Source organism: Crocodylus porosus, unplaced genomic scaffold (genome assembly GCF_001723895.1).
Source record: "Crocodylus porosus isolate Cpor-Errol unplaced genomic scaffold, CroPor_comp1, whole genome shotgun sequence".
Lineage (NCBI taxonomy): Eukaryota > Metazoa > Chordata > Crocodylia > Crocodylidae > Crocodylus > Crocodylus porosus.
Genome location: NW_017728943.1, coordinates 24,417,119 through 24,444,168, shown reverse-complemented (window position 1 = coordinate 24,444,168; position 27,050 = coordinate 24,417,119). Strand labels below are relative to the sequence as shown.

General features: G+C 48.2%; 1 protein-coding gene across 6 annotated transcripts in view; it reads left to right on the top strand.

Annotated features, from left to right (window-relative positions):
- NINL (ninein like) overlaps positions 1–26,801 on the top strand; it is a 57,297-nt gene extending 30,496 nt beyond the window's left edge. The window contains exons 9-26 of one of the 6 annotated variants that reach the window (XM_019549028.1): positions 1,634–1,801; positions 2,370–2,506; positions 2,725–2,865; positions 4,213–4,387; positions 6,270–6,380; positions 7,280–7,369; positions 8,734–8,742; positions 12,636–12,750; positions 13,591–13,653; positions 14,287–14,396; positions 14,752–15,098; positions 18,732–18,836; positions 19,591–19,660; positions 21,278–21,562; positions 22,020–22,133; positions 23,509–23,721; positions 24,947–25,060; positions 25,958–26,801. In XM_019549028.1, coding sequence (XP_019404573.1) covers positions 1,634–1,801; positions 2,370–2,506; positions 2,725–2,865; positions 4,213–4,387; positions 6,270–6,380; positions 7,280–7,369; positions 8,734–8,742; positions 12,636–12,750; positions 13,591–13,653; positions 14,287–14,396; positions 14,752–15,098; positions 18,732–18,836; positions 19,591–19,660; positions 21,278–21,562; positions 22,020–22,133; positions 23,509–23,721; positions 24,947–25,060; positions 25,958–26,158 — 2,568 coding nt within the window. In that variant the 3' untranslated portion in view covers positions 26,159–26,801. The other 5 variants (XM_019549025.1, XM_019549030.1, XM_019549027.1 and 2 more) reach the window with 5 other exon arrangements.
- Positions 26,802–27,050: the final 249 nt, after the last annotated feature.

The window sequence follows — 27,050 nt, the reverse complement described above, 5'->3', positions numbered from 1 at the left end:
ACCTACTTGTATAGAATAGGGTGGTTGCAGCCTGGTTAAAAAGATGCTGGGTCTCCTGCAGCCCCTCCCCCTTGCATGCCACTGGATTTACCACTGTAAAAGGAATCTGGCTTTTCATGTCTTCAGTTCACTCTAGCTCTTTCCTTGCCTGTTAGCTTTTATTAATGCAGTTTCTCATTTAGTCTCAAGCAGGTTCTTTGACGTGTGTGGCTGAGCAAAGAGTTCATTCTGAGCATCGTGTTTCACAGGGCAAGGGTGGACAGGCTGCAATTTGTGTTCTGTGCTTCTGAGCAAGACTTAGTTGATTTAAACAACAGCAACTATTTTTCTGCCAGGGTCATTTCTACCTTCCTCCTACTGCTGCCAGGAGCCTCTGGGATCCTTTTCACCTTTCCCTCCCAAATGTGCTGCAATCCAGACTTTGCCTGCTGCTATGGGGAGGTGCTTCCCTTCTTGGCACTTAAGGGTGAAGGAAAGACATGGCTTTGGGTTACATACTTCTCTGCTGAGCGTCAGCCAGCTGCTTCCCAGCTCATCAGAGAGAGAAAGAGAAGGGAAATGCCATATCCCTGGAGATAGGAGTAACTGTTCTAATTTTGACGTCATCTTCAGGACTCCTGACAGCTCTGTCCTTGTGTTGATAAACAGGTCTCCTCTGCAGTGCTTGAAAATTAGTTCCATAGAAGTTTCCTTTCTGGCAGTAAACATTTAATGTGTGGTGCTTTTTGGCCCCAGGGTGCTTGCAAATTAACTGCAGTAGAGTGCAGCCAGAATGGAGATGACTGTCTGGCCCACAGCACAATAGCGAGGGCAGTTTTGGCTCAGGATCCCAGGAGAAACCACCAGAGTTCCACAAGGTGCCTTGGTGTGCTCCTTTGCAAGCTGTCTGCTCTGCACTGGCTTTATAGGGATCAACACTGGGCCCTTTGGATTAAACTGCTTTGAGTTTGATCAGCCTCAGGAGTGCAAAGGGTTGAGTTGCTTTCACCAATGTCTTAATCTAATGATAGGGTGTTCTCCCCACCCTCCACTTCTGAGACAGCTGAGAATGTAGTTATGCTAACACTGACTTGCACTTCCACAGTATTCTACAAAGCTAGCCTAATTGATCCTCCCCACACCTTTGTGATGGAGGCAGTCACTGTTATCCATAGAAAACATCTGGGGATATGGACTCACATAGAGGTAAAGAGCTGGACACTTTAAATACAACCTTGGACTTCATGTGCCACCATTTCAGGGTGCCCAACTCTCAGTGCCTCCCAGGTGACTTGTGGAAGAGTCACCATTCCCTCTGAGTTTTTTTTGGCACTGCAGATGCTCAGTGTATCTGACAGTCCAACTCTTGGTGCCCAATGATGAGTGTTCAAAACTCAGACTAGATGGTTGAGAGTTTGGCCATGGATAGTTTGCCCATGCTGGTGTTTTGGATACAGTGGCAGCAGCAAGACTGGAACCTGGACCTCCCTGGCCTCCAGCAACTGGATCATACCAATTCTTAGCACAGGCATTTTAGAGTTTTTGTGCAATGTGTACCATGTGCTGATGGCCTCTGCGGTAGTGAAATCTGTCCTTGTTGTTTGTATTGAACGTCTCTTCTCAGCTGACTTCTTTTTTTTCCATTGGCTCTCAGGCATCTGAAGAAAGTGGACATAGAACTGCAGCTCCTTCTTTCCTTACCCACCCAGAGAGTCTGCATCTCTTTTCCAGTATTGATGATGGCAGCGGCTTAGTCAGTCCTGAGCTCATTATCTCCATCTGGGCCCAGGAAGGCGTGGAAAACTGCAAGGAGATCCTCAAGGTTTCAAGTATTGCCTTAGATTTAAAATGAATTTCTCTCTGAGCAGGATGCTTGCTGGAAGGAAATGGGTGAGAAGAGAGGTCAGGCCTATGGTAGGATTTCTATCATCCAGAGGGCAGGGCAGAAATGACCCTATGTAGCAGGCCAGAGCATGGATGTAGTTTGTGCTGTGTTGGAGACTAGTGTGAGCACCCTGGGTTGTTGCTGTGCAAGAGCTCTAGATGTAGTTATTTTTTCTTTGTACTGCATAAGGATACTCCTGTCTCCCTCCAGCAGAAAGGCAGGTAATTCAGCTTGGAATCCTGCCACGGGTAAAGGCCTGAAGGCTGTTTCTAAGCTAACTCCTTTTTTCCATAATTCCTAGTGTTCTGAAATTTGGGGCTGTCATGCTTTGGTTTTGGGTCAGTGCTACAACATCCAAAGCCTGCCTCCTCACCACCGTGAAGAAGGGAAGAGCCCTTTAATGATTGAGAGGTGCCTGGCTAGAGTGTGGTGGCTAGGATCCATAAGTCCTAAGGAAAGAGAGATCTCTTCAAAGCGACTTCAGGGAACTGTTGTTTCTTTGCAGAGCTTGGATTTCAGCATGGAAGAGAAGATGAGCCTGTCAGAGCTGGCCCTAGCCTTTGACAATGAGCTGATGGTTTCCCAGAGTGGTGTTCAGCAGGCTGCCTTTGCCTCGTTCAAGCATGAGCTGCGCTACTTGGAGTAAGGAGTCCTACTTTTCTGTGTCCTTGTGAGTGGGAGGCCTGTGCTCTAGAGTTCCAGCCTCCAGCCACAGGCTCCTCTTCACTTCAGTTTTGTGCAAGGGGTGAGACATAAGTGCAGAGCTTCCACAGTTTACCCATCTGGGCCCTTGTATGCTGCTCCCTGGGTGTTGGGAAATCCTTGAACATGCAGTCAGTGTTGCCTGCTTGTGCTTGCAGGGTTCAGGTGGAGCAGATCTCCAGGGAGAGAGACAAAATGAAGCTGGACTTGGAAAAGGCTGAAAAACGAAACCTGCAGCTTGTCAAGGAAGTGGATGACCATCACACTGCCATAGAACACCGCAATGAGAACAAGCTCAAGTATGGGGGGAAGGGCTGGGCCCTCCCAGAAATGGCTGATGAGAGACACATCCTGCTGTGCAGTGGGGCAGTTCCCAACCTGGTATCGGCAGGAGTTCAACTTCCCTGATCCCTTTGCTTCAGCAGAGCATGGCCTATTTTTTACCTCCAGGAGGGGAAATTAACTCAATGACATGAGCAGTGACCCATAAAAAAGGGTCTGTCCACCTTGACGTTATAGCCTAAGCTCCCACCTAGTTAGGCAGTTAGTTGCATGCTCAGCTGGTTTTCTGGAGCTTTGAAAACAAAATTGCACACTGATTTTTCTCATTGTCCACTCTAGGAAAGGCAAAAATGCACTATTGGCTGTGCTTCAGACAGCTCTTCATTAGATGCAGCCGGCGATACTTGAGATAACAACAACAGGTTCAGGTTGGGCCTCCTTAGCTTCTAAGAGGGACCAGGAAAGCATCTAATTCAGTGTGGGGTTGGGGATGATGGCTGAGTCTGTCCATGGAACCCACGAATTTGGGAGGTCAGTTGGCAGCTGTTTCTAAGACTCCCTGCGTGATGCTGGTCATGTTGCTTTTCACTAAGGGGACATTTTAGCCAAGCAAAAATTCTGGCTCAGTAGAGGATGAAGCTTTCTACACTGATAGACAGACAGGCAGTCACATTGCATGACCTGATAGTCCTCTGCAGCTGTTGGTGAAAGCAGGAATAAGGTGGCTCTTCTAAATCAGGAGTGGCCAACCTGTGTCACAGGTGCCATAAATGGCAGGGGCAGCCCCTGCATGTGTCACTCAGCAGATTGGGGCAGAGATGGGCAGTTCAGAGCAAATGGAGCAGGAAGCAAAGCAGCAAATTTGGTAGTGACCACAGAGAAGGAAGTGAAAAACAGAGCAGCAGATGAGAGAGAGCTTTGATTTCAATAAACTTCAGCATTGCTTTCACCAGTGTCTGAATCTAATGTTGAGGTGTTCTCCCTGCTTTCTATTTCTGATCAACAATGAATGTAATTATACTCCAGATGCTGACTTTCACTTCTTCTAAAGTGCTCTGCAAAACCAATTGCAGAAAGCAGAGCAGCAGATCAAGCAGAGGAAGAAGATTAGAGTGGCACTTGTGGAGAGTGCAGGGCTAATCTGTGGCACGCCTGCCAAAAATTTTGCCCCCTGCTGTTCTAACACACCTAAGTGACTTAGGAGCACAAGCCCCAATGAAAACTGTTGGGGACTGTGTGGTCCTCAGTTGCTTGTGGGGTCTGGAAATTCCTACCCTTCATTTTTTACATCAACTGGACCCATGTCCCCTACCCATTGCTTAGCTTTCAGCTCTACCCCAAGCAGTGTTTCTTGTCTGTTCCAGAGCCCTAGAACAAGACTACAGAGGGAAGCTGATTCATATTAAATCTGAAGTGGAGACAGAAAAGGAGCAGCTTGTGCAACAAGTAACCCACCAGCAAGCCAAACTGGAGGCGGATATACAATTCCTGCAAGATGAGGAGGCTAGCCTGAGGGAGAAGCTGACTCTAGCCATAAAGGTAAAACATTCCCCAGGTCAGGAATTTCCACCAGCTCATTGAGGCTGCTGGCTGCATGGCTGTGGTGTTTCAGCTGTGTCAGTGGACTTTGCCACCTTCTAATGGAGAAACTCTTGGCTCTTCCTGTCTGAGCTGGGTCTTTCTGCTGGCTGTGAGGGGGAACTATAGCCTTGCTAACATGAAAACAAGTGCATGTCATTTTAAAACCAAAATGACTCCCCTGTATACACAGTTCTCCCTTGCAGGGGGAGAAGCCCCACCTGTGGTGGCATTAACCACATCTCTGGCAAGGGCTTGGATGGTACAGGGCTGGGAGTCTGCCCAGGATAGAAAGACTCATGTCATTTCCTTCCCTTCATATAATATCCTGGGCAGATGTGTACACTATCCCTGGGCTCTCCCAAAAACACTGTTAAAAGATAATGGGCTATCAAGATGGATTTTCATACATCAGAGCTGTTCACCTGGTGGTCCATGGGCTACATGTTGCCCATGAGCAGTTAGGCTGGGACCCATAGGCTACATATTGCCATGCAGCAGAGAAGGGTCAGGACCTGAGGAGGGGCCATGTGCTACCAGCACAGCTTGTATGGTGGTGGTTAGAGGGCTGCATGCTGCTGGTACAGCCCTTACAGAGGGGGAGATTCTGGGGGAACACACGCAGCATGGGGCCTCCAGCTGCACCAACGTCGGATGGCCCTGTTCTACATATTTCGCAGCTCCTTGTAGAGCATGAGCAACCTCCTTACCTTGGGGTTGCACTTGGTTGCAGGCTTAGGAAGCAATGCAGCATGGATCTGAGTGAGTGTGTCTCCCTGTAAAGCAAGTGCAGTAGGTCACAGCCAGGGTTGGGCTTCCAGGCTGCTGGGCTCAGCATCTGCCCTGATGGGAACAAGCCCATATTTCTGTCTTCCGGTGCAGTGTGGAACCACCCCTCCTCTCCCCACCTATGTTGTCTGATTTAAATGTGTTTTTAAATAGCTTTGTTCCAGATACTTTCTGGGTTGAATGAGCCCCAAATCGAATTTGTTCCCAGGCTGTTATAGTGAGGGCATGTCCCTTCATCCTGGGTCCTTGATGTCTTTGTGACTCGCCCCCAGCTGTCCCCCTATGCTGTGAGACCAAAAACTCAAGCTCATACTGGCCCTTGTAACTCAGGCTGTTGTGCAGAGACAGGTCTTCCTGCTCACAGTCCTTTGGCTGTACACACAGCTCCATGTGTACACAGCATCCAACATAATGAGGACATGAGTCTTGCTCTGCACAAGCAGGCCCCTGGGCCCTGCTGTCCTCTCTGGGGCTGTTCCACTTGAACTTGAGCACAAGCATGGGATTCCTAGCTGCACTCTCCTTGTCTGCACGCACTTCTGCATACAGCTCTAAACAGATCACAGTAAAGCAATATGCTGCCTATGCCAGGATGTTGGTATAGCACTGTAAACAACTCGACACTGGGTCCACACAATAAGTTGCTTTCATGGTCTCTGTATACTTAATAGCTAAAGCAGTACAAAAAACAGGTGCAGGATCAGTAACTTTATTCCATGCTGCATCCTGTATTACCCTCAACACTGGGGTGGCAAAGTGCTGTCTGCTCAGCATTTTAAGCAGCTTGATTTAGCCTAGTGCATGTGGCTGCTCTGCTTCTCAAGAGATGAGCTGGAAGTGACCTGCAGGATCCTGAGAGCAGTCTGCTTCTTGCTGCAGTGTTCCTGCTGTGGGGAGGAGAAGGAGAACTGGCTCCCAATTTCAGCTAGGTCCTGGCTTGGCTCCCAAGCCTGTCATTTTAAAAATTTACAGTTGAGAGTTTCTGTGCCAGGGCCTGTCTTGCCCTGGATACAGTTGGCCTGGATCAAACCTTCCCACATTTCTTCCTTCTCAGGAAAACAGTCGGTTACAGAATGAGATCATGGAAGTGGTTGAAAAACTGTCTGCTTCAGAGAAACTGGTGTCAAAGCTGCAGAAGGAGCTGGACTTCCTGTTGAAAGACAAAGTAACTCTTTTTGCTTCTTTTAGACAGAGTATGTTCCAGTACAGGTCAGAAAACACGAGGCATCTTTCACAGGAAACCTTAAAATAGGCTGGGTGGGCAGAAATTAATGTGCTGTGAAATACTGAACTTCAGTAATCTGTTTGAAAAATTCCCATTAAAAAAACATTAAAAATACAGAATCATTTTGTCCCAAATCCAGACATTTCTGTTAATACCTAATCTTCCAAAGGAAACTTTTATTTTTTTTCTCTACTTTGGTCAAAAAAAGTTCTGCACTCCTTTTTTTTCTCTGCCACAGAGGAGTATGGGGAGATAATGGGCTAGGAAAGTGGATCTGATGCCTCTTAGCCAACATGAAAATATCAGTGTTCCACTCGGTTGTGTCCTATCTGTGTTCTGTATCACCTTTCCTACTGCAGATAGTGATGGATCTTTCTTTTGCTTGTCTTTGCACACCACCTTTTTTCTTTTCCCTCCCATTTTCTCCGTTCTTTGTGCTCTGCTTTCTCTCTCACTTTCTAACTTTGTTCTTTTCCATCTTTCTTTCTCCCCCAATCCCCTGCCCAGTACCAATCAGTTTCTCCCTGACATCCCAGGCTTTTACAAGTCTTACCCAGTTACCTAACAGCCAGATGACTGAACCACTAGCTGAAGACTGATGCAAAATAGGGATCACCCAATATCGTGAGAAGATGGCCAAGGGACCAGGTACTGGGATGTCTTCTTGCCCTGAACCTGTGCTGAGGTACCTGAAACTCAGTAAGGTGCATCAGGTCTTCAGGTGCCTAGCACTTAGACTTAGGAGTTATAACCTGAGGCTGACATTTATTCTCAACAGAGGGGACTGAGGAGATGATACCCAGCTAGAAGCATTTCTAGTAATTCCTCTTTCCTTGCAGCTGGGCCTGATAGATCCGCACAGCACAGAGCTCCTTGACCAAGAAGAGCGCTTTGCCAAGATCATTAAAGAATATGAGCTGCAGTGTCAGGTAGGTGTGGGCAGCTCTGCTTATAAATGCTTTTGACTGAAACCACATGCCTCTCTCCTCTGAGGGAAAGCCAGACCCTTTCTGTGTTCTGCCTGAGAGGGGAGCAGGGAGTGAGGGGAGAGTCTTCGTTGGGGGGTGAGTGTGGGGCTGTGTAGGCTCTTCCTCCCTTAGCTATACCCAGTTCCCATGCTAGTCCACCTGGGTGCTCATTCCATCCCATGGATAATCTGTTGGAGTCTTTCAGTTCTCATTGTACTGAAACCATGGTCAGATCCCTGACTGAAAAGGGACAAACTACTTTTTTATTTTAAATGGATAAAGCCAAAGCTAAGTAAAGACTTGAGGGAAGAGTTTCTGCAGTGTAACCATATGTTTTCAGGGAAGGTCTGACTTGCCTTAACTCCCCCAGGCTGCCTGCAAGATCAGCTGGTGGTACCATGGTGTTGAACTTGGTAAAAGATTTTAAATGACATGGATCAGTCCCTGGGGGCAGGCAGCCTTTGAAGAGGCTCTTGCATTTCAAGGAAAATAATTTCATTTAGAGCTGTTATTGAAGTAATACAATTATTGGTGACATAGCCTAGAATGTGCTTCCTCTCTGCTCTCTCTCCCATCTTTTGGCAGGTGCTTTAAGGGACTTGTTGCAAAGAGAAAGTGCTGCCTAGTAGCTAGAACACTGAACTGGGAGTCAGGTAGCTTGACTTCAATTTCTGACTCTGCCTGTCAGGGGACCTAGGGCAAGTTGCTTCCTCTCTCTATGCCTCAGTTTCCCCAGGTGTAAAATGATACCTCGAGCTGAAAGTAAGACTTCTTGATGAAAAGCAACATCAGACTCTAACACTTTTGGACAAAGGATTCTCCCACCTCCATTGAGTCTGTGCCACTTTTCCCAGCTCTGGATATGGAGGTGATCCACAGCTATGCCACCCCAAGAGGAGCCCTAGAGCATTGTGATTCCTCCCTGGCCTTTTTTTTGTTTCTGGCCAGGGGTGACTTGCTGCAGGCCTTTATTGAGTGCATCCTAGTCTCCTACCTGATGTGGGGGGAAGCAGAGCTCTGTTTATGGACTCCTCTTCAGGGCAACACAGCTGTGCATGACCTGCTAAGGCTTGACAGGCTGGTTCCTTAGGAGGCAGTTCTGCCCGGTCTTTACACCTGAGCAATAGCTCTAGGGTAAGAGTAGTTGCTGGTAGACCATTCTATGATATCTCCTCCCAAAATCCAGTACAACTTTGCTGTTTCTTTAAACTTTTTTTATTGTTTATGGTTTGGTATTGACTTCCCAATTCCTGTTTTCTTTCCCCTTCCTAATCTTAAAAAAATCCCCAATGTTTGCTGCTGCACTTTCCTTTGGAAAATGCTAGAGAGTAAAGGTGAGCACTGCTAATGCCTGGAGTGTGCATGATTTGGCCCACTGTGTGCTGTGACCATTTCAGCCCCCTGCCTAGTGTGTCTCACTTCTGCTTGAAGCCTCAAACATTGCCAAGCATCATTCTCAAATGCTTGAGTTTTATGTTTTTGCAGCTGATTTTGGTAACTTTGTGCATCATGGTTCCCTTGCTGCCTTGTGCACTCACTTGGAATATTCCAGACTTACGTACTTCATGTAGACTTGTCGTGAGTCCTGTCTCAAATGCTGACTGTCTCAGATAACCTCAGTGATGTCGTAGGCCAGAATTTGATGAAGGCACTTAGCCCGTGCTTCTGTTTTAAGGTGCTCAAAGTCCGTCCATCTTCCCTCCCATCCACCTCCCACCCGAAGCCCCACACCTGCCTTCTGCTTAAAATCCACTGATAGTTGGAAAGAAAGAACCACAGAGCTGAGGCTAGGGAAAGCCAGGAGGAGAGAACTTCATAGTTTTGTACGTCCCTGCACGAACAGTACTTCCCTCCATTGCATCTGAGTCCAGTGCCCAAGCAGGGAATGAGCTCTGACCTGGTGCATTTATAATAACCATGAAACTCCCTGTTGCCTGATGTTCTCCAGTAAGCATATCAAATAGCATAAACATACCCTACCCTTTATCTCTCGACTTAGCCCTAGGGTAATAGGAAGTAATAAATATACTGCACCCAGAGCCACAAAGGCACTGACAAAAGAGGCTTTTTCACACGTTGCAATTGCCCTCTATGCTTTGTGTTTGGTAGGAGAAAGGGGAGCCAACATGTGTTGGTTTTTTCTTGTTTGGTTTTGTTTTGTTTTGTTTCGTTTTGTTTTAAATACAGAACTGCCCCATACAGTAACTCCTGTTGGGAGCAGGATCAGGCCAGAAGGAGGGAAAAGAATTCTAGGGGAGCAAGCTTTTGACATGTTATTTCTAGCACCTGAGTCCCCCCTCTGTCATAGCCATGCTAGTATTGTGTACCCCTACCCCAAACAAAGCATAATCTCTTGTTACTGCTAAGGGCAAAACCCAGCTTTGTTTAATATAGGCTTTAGATGAGGGTGATGTGAGGGATGTGGTTGGCAAAGAAAGCTTTGCAGCCAAGGTTCCTGTAGCCAAGCCATGACTGTACCCCAGTGTCCATTCCTTGCCTTGGAAACTTTTATGCTACATCTACACTAGGGCCTGTAACTCACCACTGGAGGATTGACAGTGGAGGAGATGGCAAGCATGGGTATCTCTGGTCACATGGTTCATTCCTACTTGGATCAGCAATAATGAATTTAGGGTTTAGTTTTCCTAGTGTCTCAAGGCTCTACAGTCAGCATCATGACTTGGATCATATTTAGAGATCACTGACTGGTGGGTTAGGGGTAGGTCTGTAGGCCACTTCTCAGATAGCAGATCAATCATTTGTTTTGGTTTCTTTTCTCATGCGGTGGACAGCCAAATAGTCACGGGTTGGCTTCCTTGTCTGGGATTCTCCCCCCGCAAAACTCCAGGGGGGAAAAAAAATCTATGTATTGCTGTAGCTTTTCTATCAAAATGCTATGGCAGAAAAGCCACAAACTGGTACAGCTTTTGGGCCTCATGTTCCTAGGCATGTTTATACCTTGCTTAATGCTACATGTTGTTCTGACTTGCTTAAGAATGTGCTTTAGACTGAATATCTTCAGGAGGAGTACGATTCAGTGGCTGGCTGGATGATGAACAAACATGAGTCAGGCTGGCAGCTCTGTTCCTCCACTGGGAACTCTAAAAAGTTACAGCCTGTGGAGCTATCTCCATCTGGTCTGTAGTGCTCCTAGCTACAGATTCTGGGCCCCCATCAGTGGCATGTGGGTATCGAGGGCTATGTCAACAAAGACCCACTCTTGCTGCCTCTACTTCAGCATACAAACTTGTGGCAATAATACTGGGTGTATATAAGTTACCCTGCTGTGCATATACATCTGTCCATTCCCTTCATGTAGGCCTGCATGGCACTGCATTGTGCTGTCTCAACCTATTTGAAGAAATCAGTCCTGCCCTCATGCTTATAAGTTTGCCCTGGAGATGCTGGGAGCAAGTAATGGGATGGTGGGATACCCTGGGGTAGGAGTGTCTGTATGGGCTTTGTAACCAGGGCTGGTGCCTTTCTGTTCTCTGGTGGTTTTCAACCTGTGGTCCACAGACCCCTGGGGGTCTACAGACTATGTCTAAGGGGTCCACAAAACATGACTGTGATCAATAAAAGGCATGTAAATACCCACACTTATAATTCAAAGGGGTCCACATCTCCATTTAAAAATTTTTAGGGGTCTACAAATGGAAAAAAGGTTGAAAACCAGTGCTCTACTCTGTACTTTCACCACATGCTGGTGTTCTCATCTGTATGCTTTGTTGTGGCTGCATGCCCCTTGTTTAATGTCTAATGGATTCCTTGAATCGAATCAAATCTTGAGTCTGTAGCAAAGACTAGTCCTGCTCCAGAGCCTCCTCACAGGACAGCACGTGGTGCTAATGTGGGTGAAGGGCTTTTGGCTTGTTGATCAGGTCAGGCAATACTGTTCATTCAGGACTGTTAGCAAGTCCCATAACAAATTTGGGGCCTATTAGTCTTGGCGCTCAAGTTCATGAAAATTTTTCGCTCCACTCCCTGTTTACAGCTCAGCACAAATTACCCAGACCAGCTTCCTTATGAGAACCCAATGTCTGTGTAAGAAAACCTGGGGCCCTGCAAGACCCTACATGTGTCTTGCTATCTCTGGTTCCCAATTGTAAGTGTTTTGGTTGGTGTCTGGACCATCAGGAGTAGGGCTGTGTGAAACAGCACTGTTCCACTTCAACAGAACATTGTTTTGTTTAGAGTTTCGTTTCGAAAGCACTTCATTTTGTTTAGTCAAAGCTGTTTGACATTTTGCCCATAGGCTATAAAGCTCAAGCTCATGGACACGAAACTTCCTATAACTTTGTCGTTTCTAGCCTGCTTTGGATGCAACTTGCAGGGATGGTAGCCCCTTCTGAGGGTATGAAGCCTGCCAGGTTTCAAGGAGATGGATGCAGAAGTTTCTGGGAAACTGCACCTCAAGGTGCTGACAAGCAAAACTGTCACTTGCTGGCAGCAGCAGCCTCCTGTCATCTGGCAGGCAGATCCAGGGGCCCGCACCCCCAGGAGGGCTGCAGAGTTCTGCTGGACTCCTGGGAATGCAGGGGCCCCCAATCTGCCTGCTGGATCACAGGAGGCTGCCTCTGCCACCTGGGATGCTGCTGGGCGTAGCCCACACCCAGCCCTGGGAGGATTGGTGCTGCCGCTGGCCCCAGTCAGCAGCAACAGCTTGCTGTCATCCAGCATGCAGATGTGGGAGCCAGCGCCCCTTGGGAGAGCTGGGAGATGTGCCAGAATCCTCATGCAGGAAGCCTGCTGGGGAGTTCCCCTTCCTCCCTTTTACTCTTTCAGCACCCTCTCCTTGCTTCTGGAGATGGTTTCTCTCCTTTCCTTGATGCAGGTCCACCAGTTCTCAGCTAACCATACCACACCAAAGCTCTGGGATTTTGCTAGGGGGCTAGGACAAAGTTCCAGTACACTGGGGAAGGGATGCCTGCATGCTAGGAACAGCTGGAGCTGGGTGCCTGAATCCTGCCTCCTGACTGGCTCTTTTCCCAACAGACAGGAGGGTGATGATTGGGTGGTGCCGCCTTGGCAGTGTTGTATGATACAGTTTGTGGTGCTCTGAGAAAAGTGTTGCTCTGCTATTCATCCTGTGCTTCCTCCTGCAGCAAGAGGTGCTGAGCATTTGGATTTCCCATCCCCTCCCCAGGGAGCTGGGACTGTTGTGTATCAGCCCTTGGGTAAAATTGCCAAGGTGAGTCTTCAGCAGTCTCTGCCATGTGCCTTGCAGGAGTTACGAGATAAGAATGATGAGCTGCAGATGGAGCTGGAGAAGCTGCACTCGCAGCTGCAGGAGGACAGGCACTGCCGGTCCTGGTGCCGAATGAGGGACAGCAAGGCAGCAGGTCAGCTCCAGCCCACTGGTAAGATAACCATGCTCCAGGCAAGGGCCAAGGTAAGGGGAAGCCCATGTCTTGCAGAACAGGTTATGGAAATCTCTCTTGTAAATGCAAGAGCAGGGGCAGTGGGGTGCATCCTGTGGGGCAGGGTAAAATCTTCCTGCAAGGATGGGCCATGCCATACAGCAAGGACTTCATGCCTCAGCTGGTCCATGTGCTGGGAACTCTGCACAGAGCAAGGAGAGAAAGGCAGAGATGTAGCATTCAGTTGCTTTTTTCAGTACCAGAGTCGTATTCAACATTACTCAAGCAGAGCCCCCTGCTTCTTTCTGCCCTTTGTTCTCCTAAATGAAATTAGGAGTCAGTAGTGGAGACTGGGGGTATGCTGCAGGGAGGGCAGTGCTCAACTAAGGAAGGAGGGGAGACGCACAGATGACAACAGGAAGAATAGAAATATGTAACTGAATAGTTGAAGGGTTGCTATTGGGAATTTGTCCCTGTAGAGTTGAGACCCCACTGAGATCTGATACAGAGCTAAGAAGCTTGCCCCTCCTGGCCATTATTTCAGGCTGTTTTGTGGACTCAGGCAGTCAGGACCATGTTAGTCATTGTCAGGCCCCATCTAAAGGCTTCTTCATAACTGAGAAAACCAAGTAAAGCCTTTGCTGGAGTGAAAACTGGACCAAATACACCAAGCATGTGACTCTATCAAATGAGTAGGCAGGCTGGCTGACTCATTCTCCCATTCCTGAGGTACTGCCACACATTACTTGCATGTCTGTCTTCCTTGGTTATGCTGAATCATCAGAAAAACTCAACTCTGCTGCCTTCTCTTTTGCTTTTAAGATGAGACGCCAAGAGAGAAGTCCCTTCAGGAGAGCAGGCAGTTATCTGCCACAGAGAAAAATGGTAAGGAGACCAGTCAGCAGTACAAGAGTATGAGTGTGTCATATGTGGCCCATCAAAGACCAGACTGATTGGCTTGTGGCTGTCCTTGAAATGCAAAGTAAATAGATGTTCCTTGTCTCTTAATTGCCTTTCCACTCACCAAGTGAAGCCCAGCCTCTTTACATGATGTCTGCAGAAGATAATAAATGTCATTATGTCTGAAATGTGGGAACCTGTCTGCTATGCACTCTGTACACTGAGCAATTGATGTTCCCTGCCCCAAAGAGTTTACAAATGGAGGCTAGATGGAGCCGGCAGATGCAAGGAAGAGAAAATGGCAAAACCTGCTATCAGGATGAGTAGTGCAGTGGTTTGCTAGCTGAATGATATTTTTAAAATGCTTTTTCTTGAAGATAAGCAAAATAGAAGGGAGGGAGGGGGAAAGGGCAGGGGAGAAGTGGGTAGGATGGGACACAAACCATTACTACCTATCGCTAGCGTACAATTCATGCAGTGCATTGTTTTAAATATGAGCTAAATTCCCAATTGGTCCAGAATCACTTGACATTTGGCCAGCACAGGGTGTCAGAGGTATGGTGCTGCTAGTCATTTAGTTCTTACTGGGTCACATCAAGGAGTTTTGTTTCTTTTCAGGCCCTCTTTGTGTCAGTGTAGACCCTTATGCTGTGAGCATAGAAATGGAGCTCATGGTTGAGCAGCTGAAAGAACAGCTTCAGGACCTAAAAATCCAACTGGAAACCAAGGTGAGGTGGAAAGTGGGGTCCTGGCTCTGACAAATATGATGTCACTGGGGGCCTATGGATGCCACTAGGGACCTCTGTGGAGCTGTTCCCTTCCTAAAGGGTGTGTGTGTGTGTGTGTGTGTGTGTGTGTGTGTGTGTGTGTGTGTGTGTGTGTAGCCAGAAAAGGATTACTCTAGCATGTTGGAGACCTGTTTCATTAGAACAGGTTTTTAAGCTGAGTGAAATACGATGACAGAACCATGAAAACCATCCCCTATCTAGCATGCCGTAAATACGTCATTCTGTTTCATAGTTGAATGCCAGAAATTGCTCTTAGGAATATGTGACTGATATCAAAATAATGTTTTTGTTGCAGGGAAATTATTATGAGAGGGAAATCGAGTTAATGAAAAGAAACTTTGAGATGGAAAGGAAGGACACTGAGCAGAGCTTTAAGATTGAGATCAGTGAGTTAGAAGAGCAGAAAGGTGACCTAGAGAAACTCAATGCAAAATATCAAGAAGTAATTGATGGTTTGAGATACCAGCTCCAGAAGTCTGCAGGAAGCCAGGACCTTGAGAAGAGATTTGAGAAGGAGAGGTCAGAAATGGAACAATACTATGCCAAAGAGATTTGCAACCTTGGACACAGGCTGGCCCAAGAAAGGGATAAGCTAGAAGAAGAGCTGAAGATGCAGCACAAAAACGAGCTACAGCTAATAAGGTCGGGTGCCATTTCCCTTCCAGAGGTTGATTTTCTTTTTTCTGTGAGAGAGTGAGAAGGATCCTAAATCAGTACTACTCTTCTCTGTTAAAGATCTCATAACAGAGGAAGGGAGGGAGGGATACAGAGGGGTGCAGGAAACGTTGTAGGAGGAAGCTTTCCTTTTATTTTCAAGGAAAGTCAGGACCATGTTGCAGTCTGCATCTATTCTGAAAGCAAAAAATCTGCACTCACCTTGAGGTGAACATCCTTCTTCCTGGAATTGGAATGTTTGTTTGATCCTGTTGGATGTCTCCCAGCCCCACTTGTGCAGGGAATGCAGTGCTCTGTGGAGAACACCAAATGTCAAGAAGAGGGAAAGACAGATAAGTTCAGCTCTTACCCAAAGCACCTTGCCCCTTCAGTAAACCCACCTCCCTTTATGAGACACTTCTCACTTTAACAGTAGTAAAACACTTAATGGCTGCATCTGTGCTTGCCCTTTACTGTGGAGTTGACTAATTCACTTCACAGTGAAGCATCACCATCTCCATGTGCACCAGTATTAGGGTGCAGTAAACTAACTCCATCATAAGATAGTACTGCCCTCAGCAGTACTATCTTATGATGGAGTCATTAAGTGCAATCAAATGTATGTGTAGACAAATTGTGCCCAATCAGCCCACCCACCTGGGGTCCAGGCTTTCAGTGCCTCCAGACAGGAGCCTGGGGCTGACTCACCCATGCCCCCTGCCAGCCCAGGGCTGCTCCACTGGCTCAAATTGATGCGGTCCCAGGCGCACACACAGACACCGTGCCTAAGAGCAGTTGACTCCAGCTCAGACTGCTCTGGAGTTTATTGCTGTGCATTTAATAACATGTGTAGATGTACCCAGTGTCTTCAAGGTTGTACCTTGACCTCAGTCTTACTTTGCCCAGCCGTACTGCTCTCAGTTATGCCATGCCATACTGCTCTCAGTTATGCCATGCTTGCTATCATCTTTAGCTAAAGCAATGTGATGTGGTAATTGGCACTAACTCTTGACTGTGGCACACCTGGTGAGTGAGGTGGTGTGTACCGAGCTGTACAGTGTGGCTGAGGCAACACAGTCTGGCATAGTGAGGTTTTGCAGCTTAGGTGTGGCCTAAGTGACCAGCAAAGGGATTTGGCTGGTAAAAGAGCAAAGGTGTTGGCAAATATATTAATCTCCTCCCTCTCTTTCCCCCATCTGGCTGCTGCTGTTCCTGAGCCGTTGACTCATTTTGTACAATAGCTTATTCCTTAGTCTTGCTCACATATGTGATAATGTGCATGACCTGTACTCTGCCCATGCTGTGTTAGTCCTTTTGCTCCTAACTGCCCACCTGGCTTCTTTTATACAAAGCCAGTTCTTGAACTTGGGGGTCTGTTCTAGACAAGAGCAGGCAAGCAAGAGCCCACTGGGGCCCTGAGGCTGAAGTGTAATCTCAGGGTCAAAACTTGGAGCTGGGTCCCTCAGTCCTGAGCTGTATTCTTCCCCCTAGGTAGCAGTAATGCAAATCCAGGTATTGCTACCACCACAGCTAGAATGTCCCATCTGTGTCTGGTGCCCCATTGCTCTAGCATCACCCAGAAGCAAAGCAGGGAGTACTTAGTTCTTTGTCTTGCTTGTTAAGGTTGTGGGAGGAGGGGTGTAAATCAGCTTTCCCATTTTATATAGTGGAGAGTAAGTGTCTTGCCCGAGGTCACTGAGGGAGTGGAAGGCAGAGCAGAAAACTATACCCATATCTCCCAAGTCTTAGTCCATTGCATGATCTGTAACATGGTCTTCCCACTAGAATGATAAACCACTGCCATGGGGACTGGAGAGATGCTTATTAGCAGAGTGCTTTGAGACCTTCAAATGGAAGACAGGGTTGTCTATTGATATTGTAGGCTCTCTGGAAGGCAAGCTCTGACTGTATATGGTAGTCACTGAGTCTCAGTCCTTATATCAGTAGGAGCTCCATCATAATGCTAATAGTAAGGTGTTGCCGTGGCTGCTTAAGGCCGTTTTCTCAAGTGACTTAATTTGCTCCTTATGATGCATGTGAAGACTTGTGCCAGTGATCGTTCATGTGCTAGAGGATAGAGTGGCCACTTAAGCATGAGGATAGGGAGGTCCCTGTGTTACTTAAGGCCCCCTCTACACTTGCAGGTAAAGGCACAATTGGATCTAATGCATGATCCATACAACAGCCTCCTGCCATGCCATGTACAGGGCAGGAGGCACGACTCTGGGATCTCGCATTAGATCCAATTGTGCCACGTTGACAGTGCAGAGAGAGTTTGATCCTGGGCTCCCCCTTCACTGGCAAGTAGCAGGTTCCCATGCCTGGAGCCCCCTTGACTGAGAGAGTTCCCAGCTGAGAGGGCTTCCAGCCATGGGGCCCACTTGCAGCTGGAACCAAGAGCCCTGCAAGTGATGGGGCTCTTGGCCCTAGCTATGCATGAAGTGCAGTCCAGACCAGGAGCTCCATCAGTTGCAGGCCTGTTGGTCCCAGCTACATGAGGTAGCTGGGGCTGGGAGCCCCATCAGCTTCAAGGTCTCTCAGTCCCCATTGCAGGTAAAGAACCAGACTGAGAGCCCCAGGTGGGCTGGGGGTTTCACATACCGCCCCCCCCTCACCCGCATCCTTGGGGATCAGAGCAGTTGCAATCCCCATGGCTCAGCGCTTCCACTCTGGTCAAGGTGCACCACTGTGGCTGGGAGCCTGATCTGCTGACAAGGCTTCTGGTCATGGGGGAAACCCTGCTTCATGTGTGAACTTAAAGCTCGATGGCAACCAGCTATAAAGTTACTACACATTTTTGAGTTCTAACTTTATAGCTAGTTGGAGCTTTTTTTTATAGTGTGATAGCTGCTCTTACGGTAATTTCACAATTAACTAGTTAATTGCACAATAGAGGGGACCTAAGAGAGGTGTTGCTGTCCTGCTATCCATGCACTCTCGCATGGACACCATCTTTGTAGTATTACAGTGCCTAGTCTAGTGATTCTCAACCAGGGTGATTTTTACCTTGCAACACCCTTAAAAAGACTGTACCACTCAGCATCAGCACTGTTAGGTGTGCAGACACCTACATGTGATTCACAAGGACGTGTCCAGATGTGCATGGATAGCAGGACAGCGTGCCTTGTCCCTAGGGAATACCTATTACCTGTGCACTCTGGCATGTGGCAAGTTACCCCAGGTAGGGTAGGAGAAGTTGGGGCACTAAGCTGGCTCCAGCAGCCTTACCTGTAGTCTTGGGGGGTCTCCTGGGGCAACAGCGGTGGTGATCCTGCCGTGTGATCCCTGGCTGGCAGTATAGTGCAGGTCCAGCTGGCCAGGCTCTGCTTTGGGCAGCACACACTGCTGTGTGCCACGCTCCTTTTTTTTTTTTTAACCATGGGATTTTTTTTGACCCCTGGATATCCTGGGCCAGGGGCATGCATTCAGGACTAAACTGGTGCATGCCTCAATGAGCAAGGTTGTGACCTGCCCCCATAGTGTTCTGCAGAAGCTTGTGGGTGAATATCATCCACACTTCTGCAGTGCTCTTTGCCCCTTGTTAACAAGGTAGGCTGTGCAAAAAATAAGCAAGGCCCTTGGCCATAGCAGGGCCCTGAATAGCTATGTCTTCATGTACAGGGCTGAGCTGCATCAAGTCTTGGAAAATAATGCCCTGCTGAAAAATAAACTGGGGAGGCTCCAGCAAGAAGTGCAGGCTGCGGAGGAAGCCAGCGATAAGCACAGGTAAGAAAACCCCCAGCGAACATTGCAAAAAATGGTTCTTTGAATGATTTGGAACTAAAGCTTGGGTAGGAAATGGAAGAACCTGGAGGACATTGACTGGAAAGAAATCCGTTGGAATCGGGCAGCTTGGTGCCAACCCAGTGGAATGCAGGCGCTGGACAGCACCCAGTGTGGTGGCAGGCTGCCCCTGGGAGGTCACATTGGCTTCAGGGTTTTGGTTGCTGTCTGTAGTTCTGAAAGCTCAGCTGTTAAGCTCCATCTGGCTACATGCTGTAGAGTGCCTTGGGCCAAGATTTGGTGTCTGGAGCAGGGGATCTGGGCTTCTGGCCCAACCCCACTGACAGAATCATAGCACCAGCAAATGGCTGTAGGATCAAAGAAGAGCCTGAGATTGAGAGGAAGTCAGGATTGCCTCCTCCCTCCCCCAGGGAATCTGACTGTTCAAAGGGTGAGTGCTCAAGACATCCTGGGGAACAGGCACCTTTTAAGACTTGTCACTGTCAGCACCCAACCTGATAGGCCAAGGTTTTCAAAACTGACTATATTGCCAGTGTAATGTTATATTGCCATCCCTGAGCTAGTGCCTGAATATGTTGGGGGTTTTTTTTTTGCTTTTTGTTTGTGTTTTCTCCTTTTAATCTAAGCTAGTGTTGGGCAGGGGGGGTTTCAGCACCAGGAAAAGATGTATTTACAAATTAGTTCTGTGACTTGTCATTCTTCCCTAAAGCTGATATTTCTTCCATGCTCCCAACAGGAAACTCATTGAGGAATTGCAAAGGGAAAAAGAGGAGGCTTACTCTTCAGTACAAGAGCTAACTGAATTGGTAAGAACCCATTAACATTAGCTGACATGCTGTTAGCTGCCACACCGAAAGATTCAGCCATGCAGAAGGAGCCAGGAAAGGATCCTCCTGGATATTATGCGCAAACTCCCATGAACAAATACTTGGTTCTGCCTGTTAAGGAAGCTTGTTGCAAGACTCCTGGCATGCAGTTCAGCTAGGCTGAGGCTTCAGCATAGGTGAGGGGATTAAGACCCTTATTTCCCATGTGCTGAAACTGGAATTCAGCAATCAAGGCCCATGGGCAATGTTTGAACATCTTGGCACTTGTAGAAAAACTTTTTCCTAACTCTGGGTTGGACATCCTGAGGCTTTTCTCATCTTGACTATATATGCACATCTGCATGAGGATGAAGGATCCTGCTTTGTTGAAAAATTTGGCTGTATAAATCGGGTCCCCCTTCAGATGCCTCAGTTTGAAACTTCTAAAATTACTCTTAAAATTTTTGGACCACTTTTTTTTTTATTTGGGGACTTCTGGGTTTAAACCCACTATGTGGGTAGAAAGCTACATAACTAACTACTAACCAGTAATGTAAAAATGTGGTGCATGTGTACTTGTACCTAATGATAACTTGGTCTTCTATGATACTGTCACTGTTATCTTTAGCTCCCTCTCCTGAATACCTGCTTTGAAAGATTTTCCTCTTATCCATTTTTACTTTACATTCAGTTATTTTCTCCTTGTCACACCACTGTTGTCCATGGAGAACAATTGATCCCTCCCCTCTTCTTAACAGCCTCTTTATGTCTTGGAAGACATGCAAACAATCCCAGTCCCCTCTACCTTTCTCCATAGGCCATGCTTTCTAAATGATCTGTCTGTCATGTCACTCTCCTCTAAGCTTTCTTAGTATGGTGTCCAAAACTAGACAGTGCTCCACTGAGGCCTTCCTCTCCCAGCATAGCTGGGCAAACTGTCCCCAGCTAGCAGGTAGAAAAGTTGTGTTGCCATAACAGATGGTGCTTGTCTGGGGGGAGGGGGCATGGGGTGTATAGCATGTATTTGTATACCACAGGCACCTTTCCCACCAAAACTGGCCATCCAAAATTAGAGTGTCTTGAGTGATGAAACTGACTTCTGTGCTGGAATGGCAGCGGGGGTGCTGTGCTCAGCACTGGCTCCCCCTGGGCTGAACCTCATATGAAGCAGAACCAGAGACCTGCATCAGCATCACTTCTCCCTACCCATCCTGCTCCAGGACAAACACAGTTTAACCCTCTCACAGGTACTGCCAATTTGGCTCTCAACAGAATGGAGGCAATTTGATAGCAGCTCTGACAGGGTTAAAGCTGTAGCTGCATTGGGCGAGCAGCAGGTCACGGGGCAATGATGCTGAGGATGAGACTGCTTCTACTCCTTCTGGCAGTGGGTTTGCCCTAACTGAACTGGTGCTGTGGCAGGGCCTACTCTTGAAAAATCTTTCGTTCATTCTACTTCCACAAAACGAGCTGAATGTCTTTTGTCTTTTTCATGGGTATGTGGCATACAAATAAATGTGGGATGATTTTTGTCTGTATACAGACGCATGGACATTTCTGTAGATCCCCCATCATTCTCTCTGCCTGATTCATGTTTCCCCGTGTCTCTTCCCTCAGAATGAGAGGTACAAGCAGGACATCTCCCAGTTAAATGCCGAGACCTGTCAGCTGAGCAGTGAGCTCTCTGCTTTCCACCACCAGAATGAGGCCAACCACCAGATGATCCAGTTACTAAACCAGAGGCTGGCTGATGTGACTAGCCAGAAAGAGGACGAAGCCACTGTTAGCAAGCGACTGCAGGAGGCATTTGCTAAATGTGAGCAGGAGCATTGGCAGCAGCAGTTGGTGTGGCAGAGGGAGAGGGAGCTGCTTGAGCAGGATCTCCGAAGCTCCAGGGAGAAGGTAACATCCTCTCTGTGGTGGCAAGCCCTGGCACCCTGCCTGGATGGGGGAGCGTGTATCATGTCCACGGGTTGTGCCACATGCTAGGGAGGAGTGAAAAGCCCCAGCTGCATTCATGCATGAGGTGTGCGTGTGATGCGAAGGAAGTGTGACCATTATGAGCTACACATGTGCTAATTGGATTTATTGTGACCATGTGCTGTTATGCTCTGCCTGTGGACTAGGAAACAATGGGCCAAGCCATTCTATTCCTGTTAGTCAAGGGGGAGTTATTCACTGCTAGGCTGAGGTGCTGAATGCCTTAACAGACCCACTCAGCAGGCTTCTAAGTGACCTCACCAAGTGACAGGCGGATGGATCTATCATTTTGCAGGCTCTTTGACACCTGAATGGTGTAGGACTCCCTCCCTTCTTCCTAAAAGGCTCCCTCTCTTTGTGCATATGCTTCTCCTGACAGGTCAGCCAGGTGCAAGAGCTGAAGGCTGAGCTGGAGCACATGACTCAGGAGCGCCAGATGCTGCGGCTTACGACAGCACAGTTGAGGAAGGAGCTTGAGGAAAGCCAGGATCAGGTATGTGGCTGGCCTGTTCTCAGATGTGGGGAGAGGGCCCTTGGTGCAAGGATCTAGCTACTTGGCCATGGCTGCTTCCTGCCAGCAACTGAAAGAGCAGAGTTGATGCCTGGGGTCAGCTTGAAGATGTGCCATGTGCCAACCCAATCCCATGCACCTGTATATAGCCAAATGCTGGCACGACCCTGTGTGCTAGGGTAAAGCCATGTTATCTGGCCCAGAGGGCTCCCCACTGCTCTGGAAATTTTGGCAGCAGGAGAATGATAATTAATCCTGGCACCATTCCCCTCCGCCAAATTTCTGGACCCAGGGGGATCAGTGCAGGCCAGAGGTTGAGCACCACTACTCTAGATGATGGCAAGGCTTCTCCCTTTCACCTCTGGGTGGCAAGAAACAGCAAAAAGAATATTGGTGGTGCAAGCAGAGATGGGATCATGGATAGTATGAGATATTTTGAGCCCCAAAAACATCCCAGCCAAAGGTTGTTTAGGATTTGGATGAGTTAAACCTCAGAGTGGGAGACAAGGGGGAAAAAGCAAAAACAAGCACATAGCCCATAGACAGGAATAGCCTGGTATTCCTTCCCCCTGTCCTGTCTACTGTGGGGTAAACTCTGAGGTAGCCATTAGCTGCTCTTCTCTTGGGAGCTCCCCAGCAGGGTGCGCACAACCTGTCTTGGCTCATGAATAAAGGAATCTTGGTGAATCTCAGAATAGCTCAATTAGAGTGCACAGCTCCTAGCATGCACCTGGGCTCCCTTTCATATGGCATAGGCTAAGAGGCATTTAACCCATCACAGAGTTCCAAAATGGACCCCTTTCTGGTATTGGCAGGCCTTGCTGCCACTGCCTCTCACTTCCAGGCCCAAGGGATTGATCCTGTAGTTGTGCACTGCTATCTGTTACTTTCCTTGGAGGGAGGGGGTGTAAGCAATCTGGTCTCATTCCCCCCGTGGGCTAAATAGCACCTTCCTGGAGATACCATGTTCTTTGCAGCAGCTTGTGGTGGGACCGGTTACCTTGGGTTCTGGGATTTGACATCTTACTCAGGAAAATGACTCATCCCCTTTCAGTGGCCTGCATAATATCACTGAAATACCCAATGGGCCCCCCAGGAGCCCTTGCTAGTCTTTCTGTTTTGCTGACCTTTGCAGAGCTGGAAAAAGCGTCCCCTAATCTCTTTGATCAATGCAATTTATCCTGGTACTTTTAAAATGTGCCTTATTGCCCAGGGAACCCAGCATGGTCATTGAGCTTTCTCTGGGGTGCTCAGCATGAAGCAGGTGCCCCCCACAAAGCTCCACTGTTTCCCTTCAGGCTGCTGTTTTCAGCCAGAGGTGGTACCTGGTTATCACACTGTTTCTATTGTGCTACAGTTGTTGGAAGCCAACACACGACTCCACCTGGCCCATTCTCAGCACCTGCAGGAGCTGCAGCAGCTGAAGGGCCAGATGGGCAATGTTGTGCCTAAGGAGCATCTCTCCCAGCTCCACAATAGATTGGCCAAAGAACAGCAGAAGGTTCAGCAGCTGCAAGAAGACTTCAGCTTCCAGGCTGAGCAGTCGAGCAGGCAACTGGCTATACATCAGGTGAGGAGGAATTGCAGAGAGAGGTCTCCACTGCTGGAGGCAGTGGGGCCCAGTAGAGTCTGGGACTCAGTAATCCTGGTTGCCATGACATGGGACAGGTTGCACCTGGCAGGTCACACTTGGCTGTGTACCAAGAATGCTGTATTTGCCTGAAATGCTCTGTGTGAGAGCCAGGGAAGGTGGCAGCATTACCTGGAAAGCATGATTTGATGTGATAAAGCTAACTCCAGTCTTCAGTCCGTTGTGCCAGTGCAAAGTCTGACTCCTCCCTGCATGCGGCATCCCTAATCTAGATCCAGGGTGCCCTTTCCATTGTTTCCCTGCAGTCTGGAACAAACTCCAGCATGGGACTGGGTACTTCATTTCCATTCTGGTTTGGAAGATTTGGCTGAGGCTTCTTTCTCATATTGGCTTGTGCTAGGCAGCAAAAACAGTTTCCCTATCCAGTGCAGGGTTCTTAGAGGAGATGCAGATGTGATGTTCCAAGCTGCTAAACAAGTGGGCCCCTGTGTTTGGCACCAGTTTGAGCCCTCTTCCAGGCCAATGACTGCAATCCTCATTATAAACCTTCTTGGTTAAATCAAACGAGCAGAGCACTGAAGGAGCAGCAGGGTTACCAAAGAAAAAGCCTGGCAGGCAGAGCTAGTGAAACCAAGGGACGCTTAAGAACAGCTCCCCCAAGGTCCTGTTTCTCATCTTGGGGGAAACATTCTCCTCTCAAGAATGGTTGCTTTATAAGATGCATGGGTACGTTTCCTGCCATTTCTTTAAAGGGTCCACACTGAAGGCTAAGATTCTTGGAGCTTCTCAGTGGTCTCCGTTTAGTTGTAAGGGATGTTCAGCTGCATCTATGACGTTCCTCTATGCATTTTTACCCTTTATACCTGTTGAAGAGCTGAAGGACCCTCCATCAGGGCCCATTTATGCAAGGCAGTGTATATGCACAATGTCTGCAAAGGTAGCTCCTCTGCTCGTGAGCCCCCTACCTAGGGGTTAGACAGGACACAGCAGGGAAATACACTGGTCAGTGTGGGAGACCAGAGCTGGAACACCAGAGATGGGGGCATCAGCATCTGCAGTCACAAAGGTCTCATCTAGGAGGCAGAGGAGGACATGGCAACGAGATACTCCCTTGGTGCAGGGCTGGGGCAGCAGTTCCTAAGCAAGGCCTGGGAGGGCTCAGTGTTACAGAGTTAAGATATGCCTTTGTCACTGCATGTCCTAGGAGGAACATGAGAAGATGCTCAGGGTGATGGAGGAAAGGACAGAGGGGCTGGAGCAGGATCTGAGGAATGCAGAGGCAATGCTGCAGGAAAAGGTGGCCCAGCTCAAGGAGCAGGTCAGTGAGAGGACCATGTTGCTCACTCTGCATCTTGCACTAGCTGACTGACTTTCTGGGGCAGGCAGGAGCAGCCATTTAGTGACCAGGCAGCCCCCCGTGAGGTATTCTCAATAATGGCCCAGGTCTTTCCACCTCCAAGATCAACTTGTGGCAGAATCTTCCCTGCAGGAGTCTCCCCTCCCCTTCCCTCTTCCCCCCACACTGGGTGGGTGGGTTTGCAGATGTGGCTGTATTCAATCTTGCAGCTCTTCCCAGGAACCAACACAGGCAAAATTATCCTTGCCTGTGCACCATGCACACTCTAGAACTGGGCTGTAGAGGCTTGGGAAGGCCACTTTGGGGTGGGCTGCAGTGCCAAGGACCCTAGTGTCCATGAACTGTGCCTGCTGTTCCAACCCTTTAGGCAATGGTGGCAGTCAGAGCGGTGTTGGAATGAGCCTCCTATCCTGGCTCTGGATGGAAGGTTTATTTTGGTCTTTCAGCACTCCACCTGCCCACAGCAGGGGAGAAACATCCACCCCCAGTGCAGGGTGTCTGGGGAGGAACATTAGTGGAGTTTGGGTTACCAGCCCCTCTGGTGCCTTGTCCCATAATCTGGTCCTGCTTGCAGCAGCTGGGCAGATTGCAGCTTACAAGTGCTGCTTTTCCTTTTCATGGGTCATTTTCTTCCGGATGACCTTTCTTTGCATCTCCCCTGGTATCACAGGTGGCTCCAGTTACTTTTGATTCAGTCTGATCTATGAATATTACTTTTGCCACACAAGACAAGCACCCCAGTGAATTGTTGCCTCACTGCAGCACAACTAGCAGGGGGGAAGAGGTGGGGAGCATGTTTGACTGGTTTCTTGACATGGAATGGTGGCTGAGGTAAAACCCCTTCCTTCTGTGCTCCAGTTTGACAGGAAGGCTAAGTGTGACCTCCTGCTCAAAGACCTGTATGTGGAGAATGCACAGCTGATGAAGGCTCTGCAGGTGACTGAGCAAAGGCAGAAAAGTGCTGAGAAGAAGAACTTTGCTCTAGAAGAGAAGCTTCTGGCCCTAAACCAGCTCCTCAGGCGGATCACACCAGCCTCTCTGTGTGTGAATTGGTGCTGACCTCGGAGCTGAATTCAGGTAGAAGGACAATCAAGAGCAGGGATACACTGCTGCCTGCTCTCCTTGTTTTCACTCGTGACCAAGTGGGCAGCTTTGGGGTCCCAGTTCTGACCCCATGAAGAGTGTTGAGTCTTGCACCCAGGGCCCAGTGCAACTTGATAATGGGGTAATCTTCTCCCTGCTGATGGGCTGTGGGGTGCCACAGGATCACTCCCCCATTTGCCTACTGATAGGGCCACTCTCAGGGAAGAGGGTGAGGCTGGTAAACGAGACCATGGCCTTCCAGCATGTGTACCCTGAATTTTCTTTTCCTAAGTGGGAAAGAAAAAGCTTTAGTGCCTTTGGCCATTTCAGGTAATGGATGTTCACCCTGTATGGTGGGTCTGTCTCAGGGCTAGGTCGGGTGTCTGGTGATGGCCATACTTACCCACACACTACCAAACTTGTCTGCACACTGGCAGCTTGTCATATTAGGACGCACCGTTTTGTATAGGGAGGAATTGTAAATAATCCATAAGTCCCAGATGTGCTTATGGGGCTGTACTGCTGGAAAAGGCAGCCCTGAGGTGATGGGGTCTTCCAATGCTAGCTCACATGGAATAGGATATTATGTTTTAATAAACAAAGAAAATAGCATTTTTAACACTTGGTTCCTGGTTTTGATTCCATTCCTTGCTGCCCAGACTCTGTCCTTAATGCTTCCCTTTTTGTCTAAGATGTACAGACCCTCACATAGATAAAATCCAGTTTGGAGAGCTAAGAAAATAAAAGATATCCTGGACCAACTGCATACAGTGTAGTTGTGGGGAGCAGCACAGAGATGAGAAATGGAAGAATCTCTTGGGGTTTGTTTGTTGTGTGTTTTGTCTTTTTGTTTTTTCTTGTAAAGAGA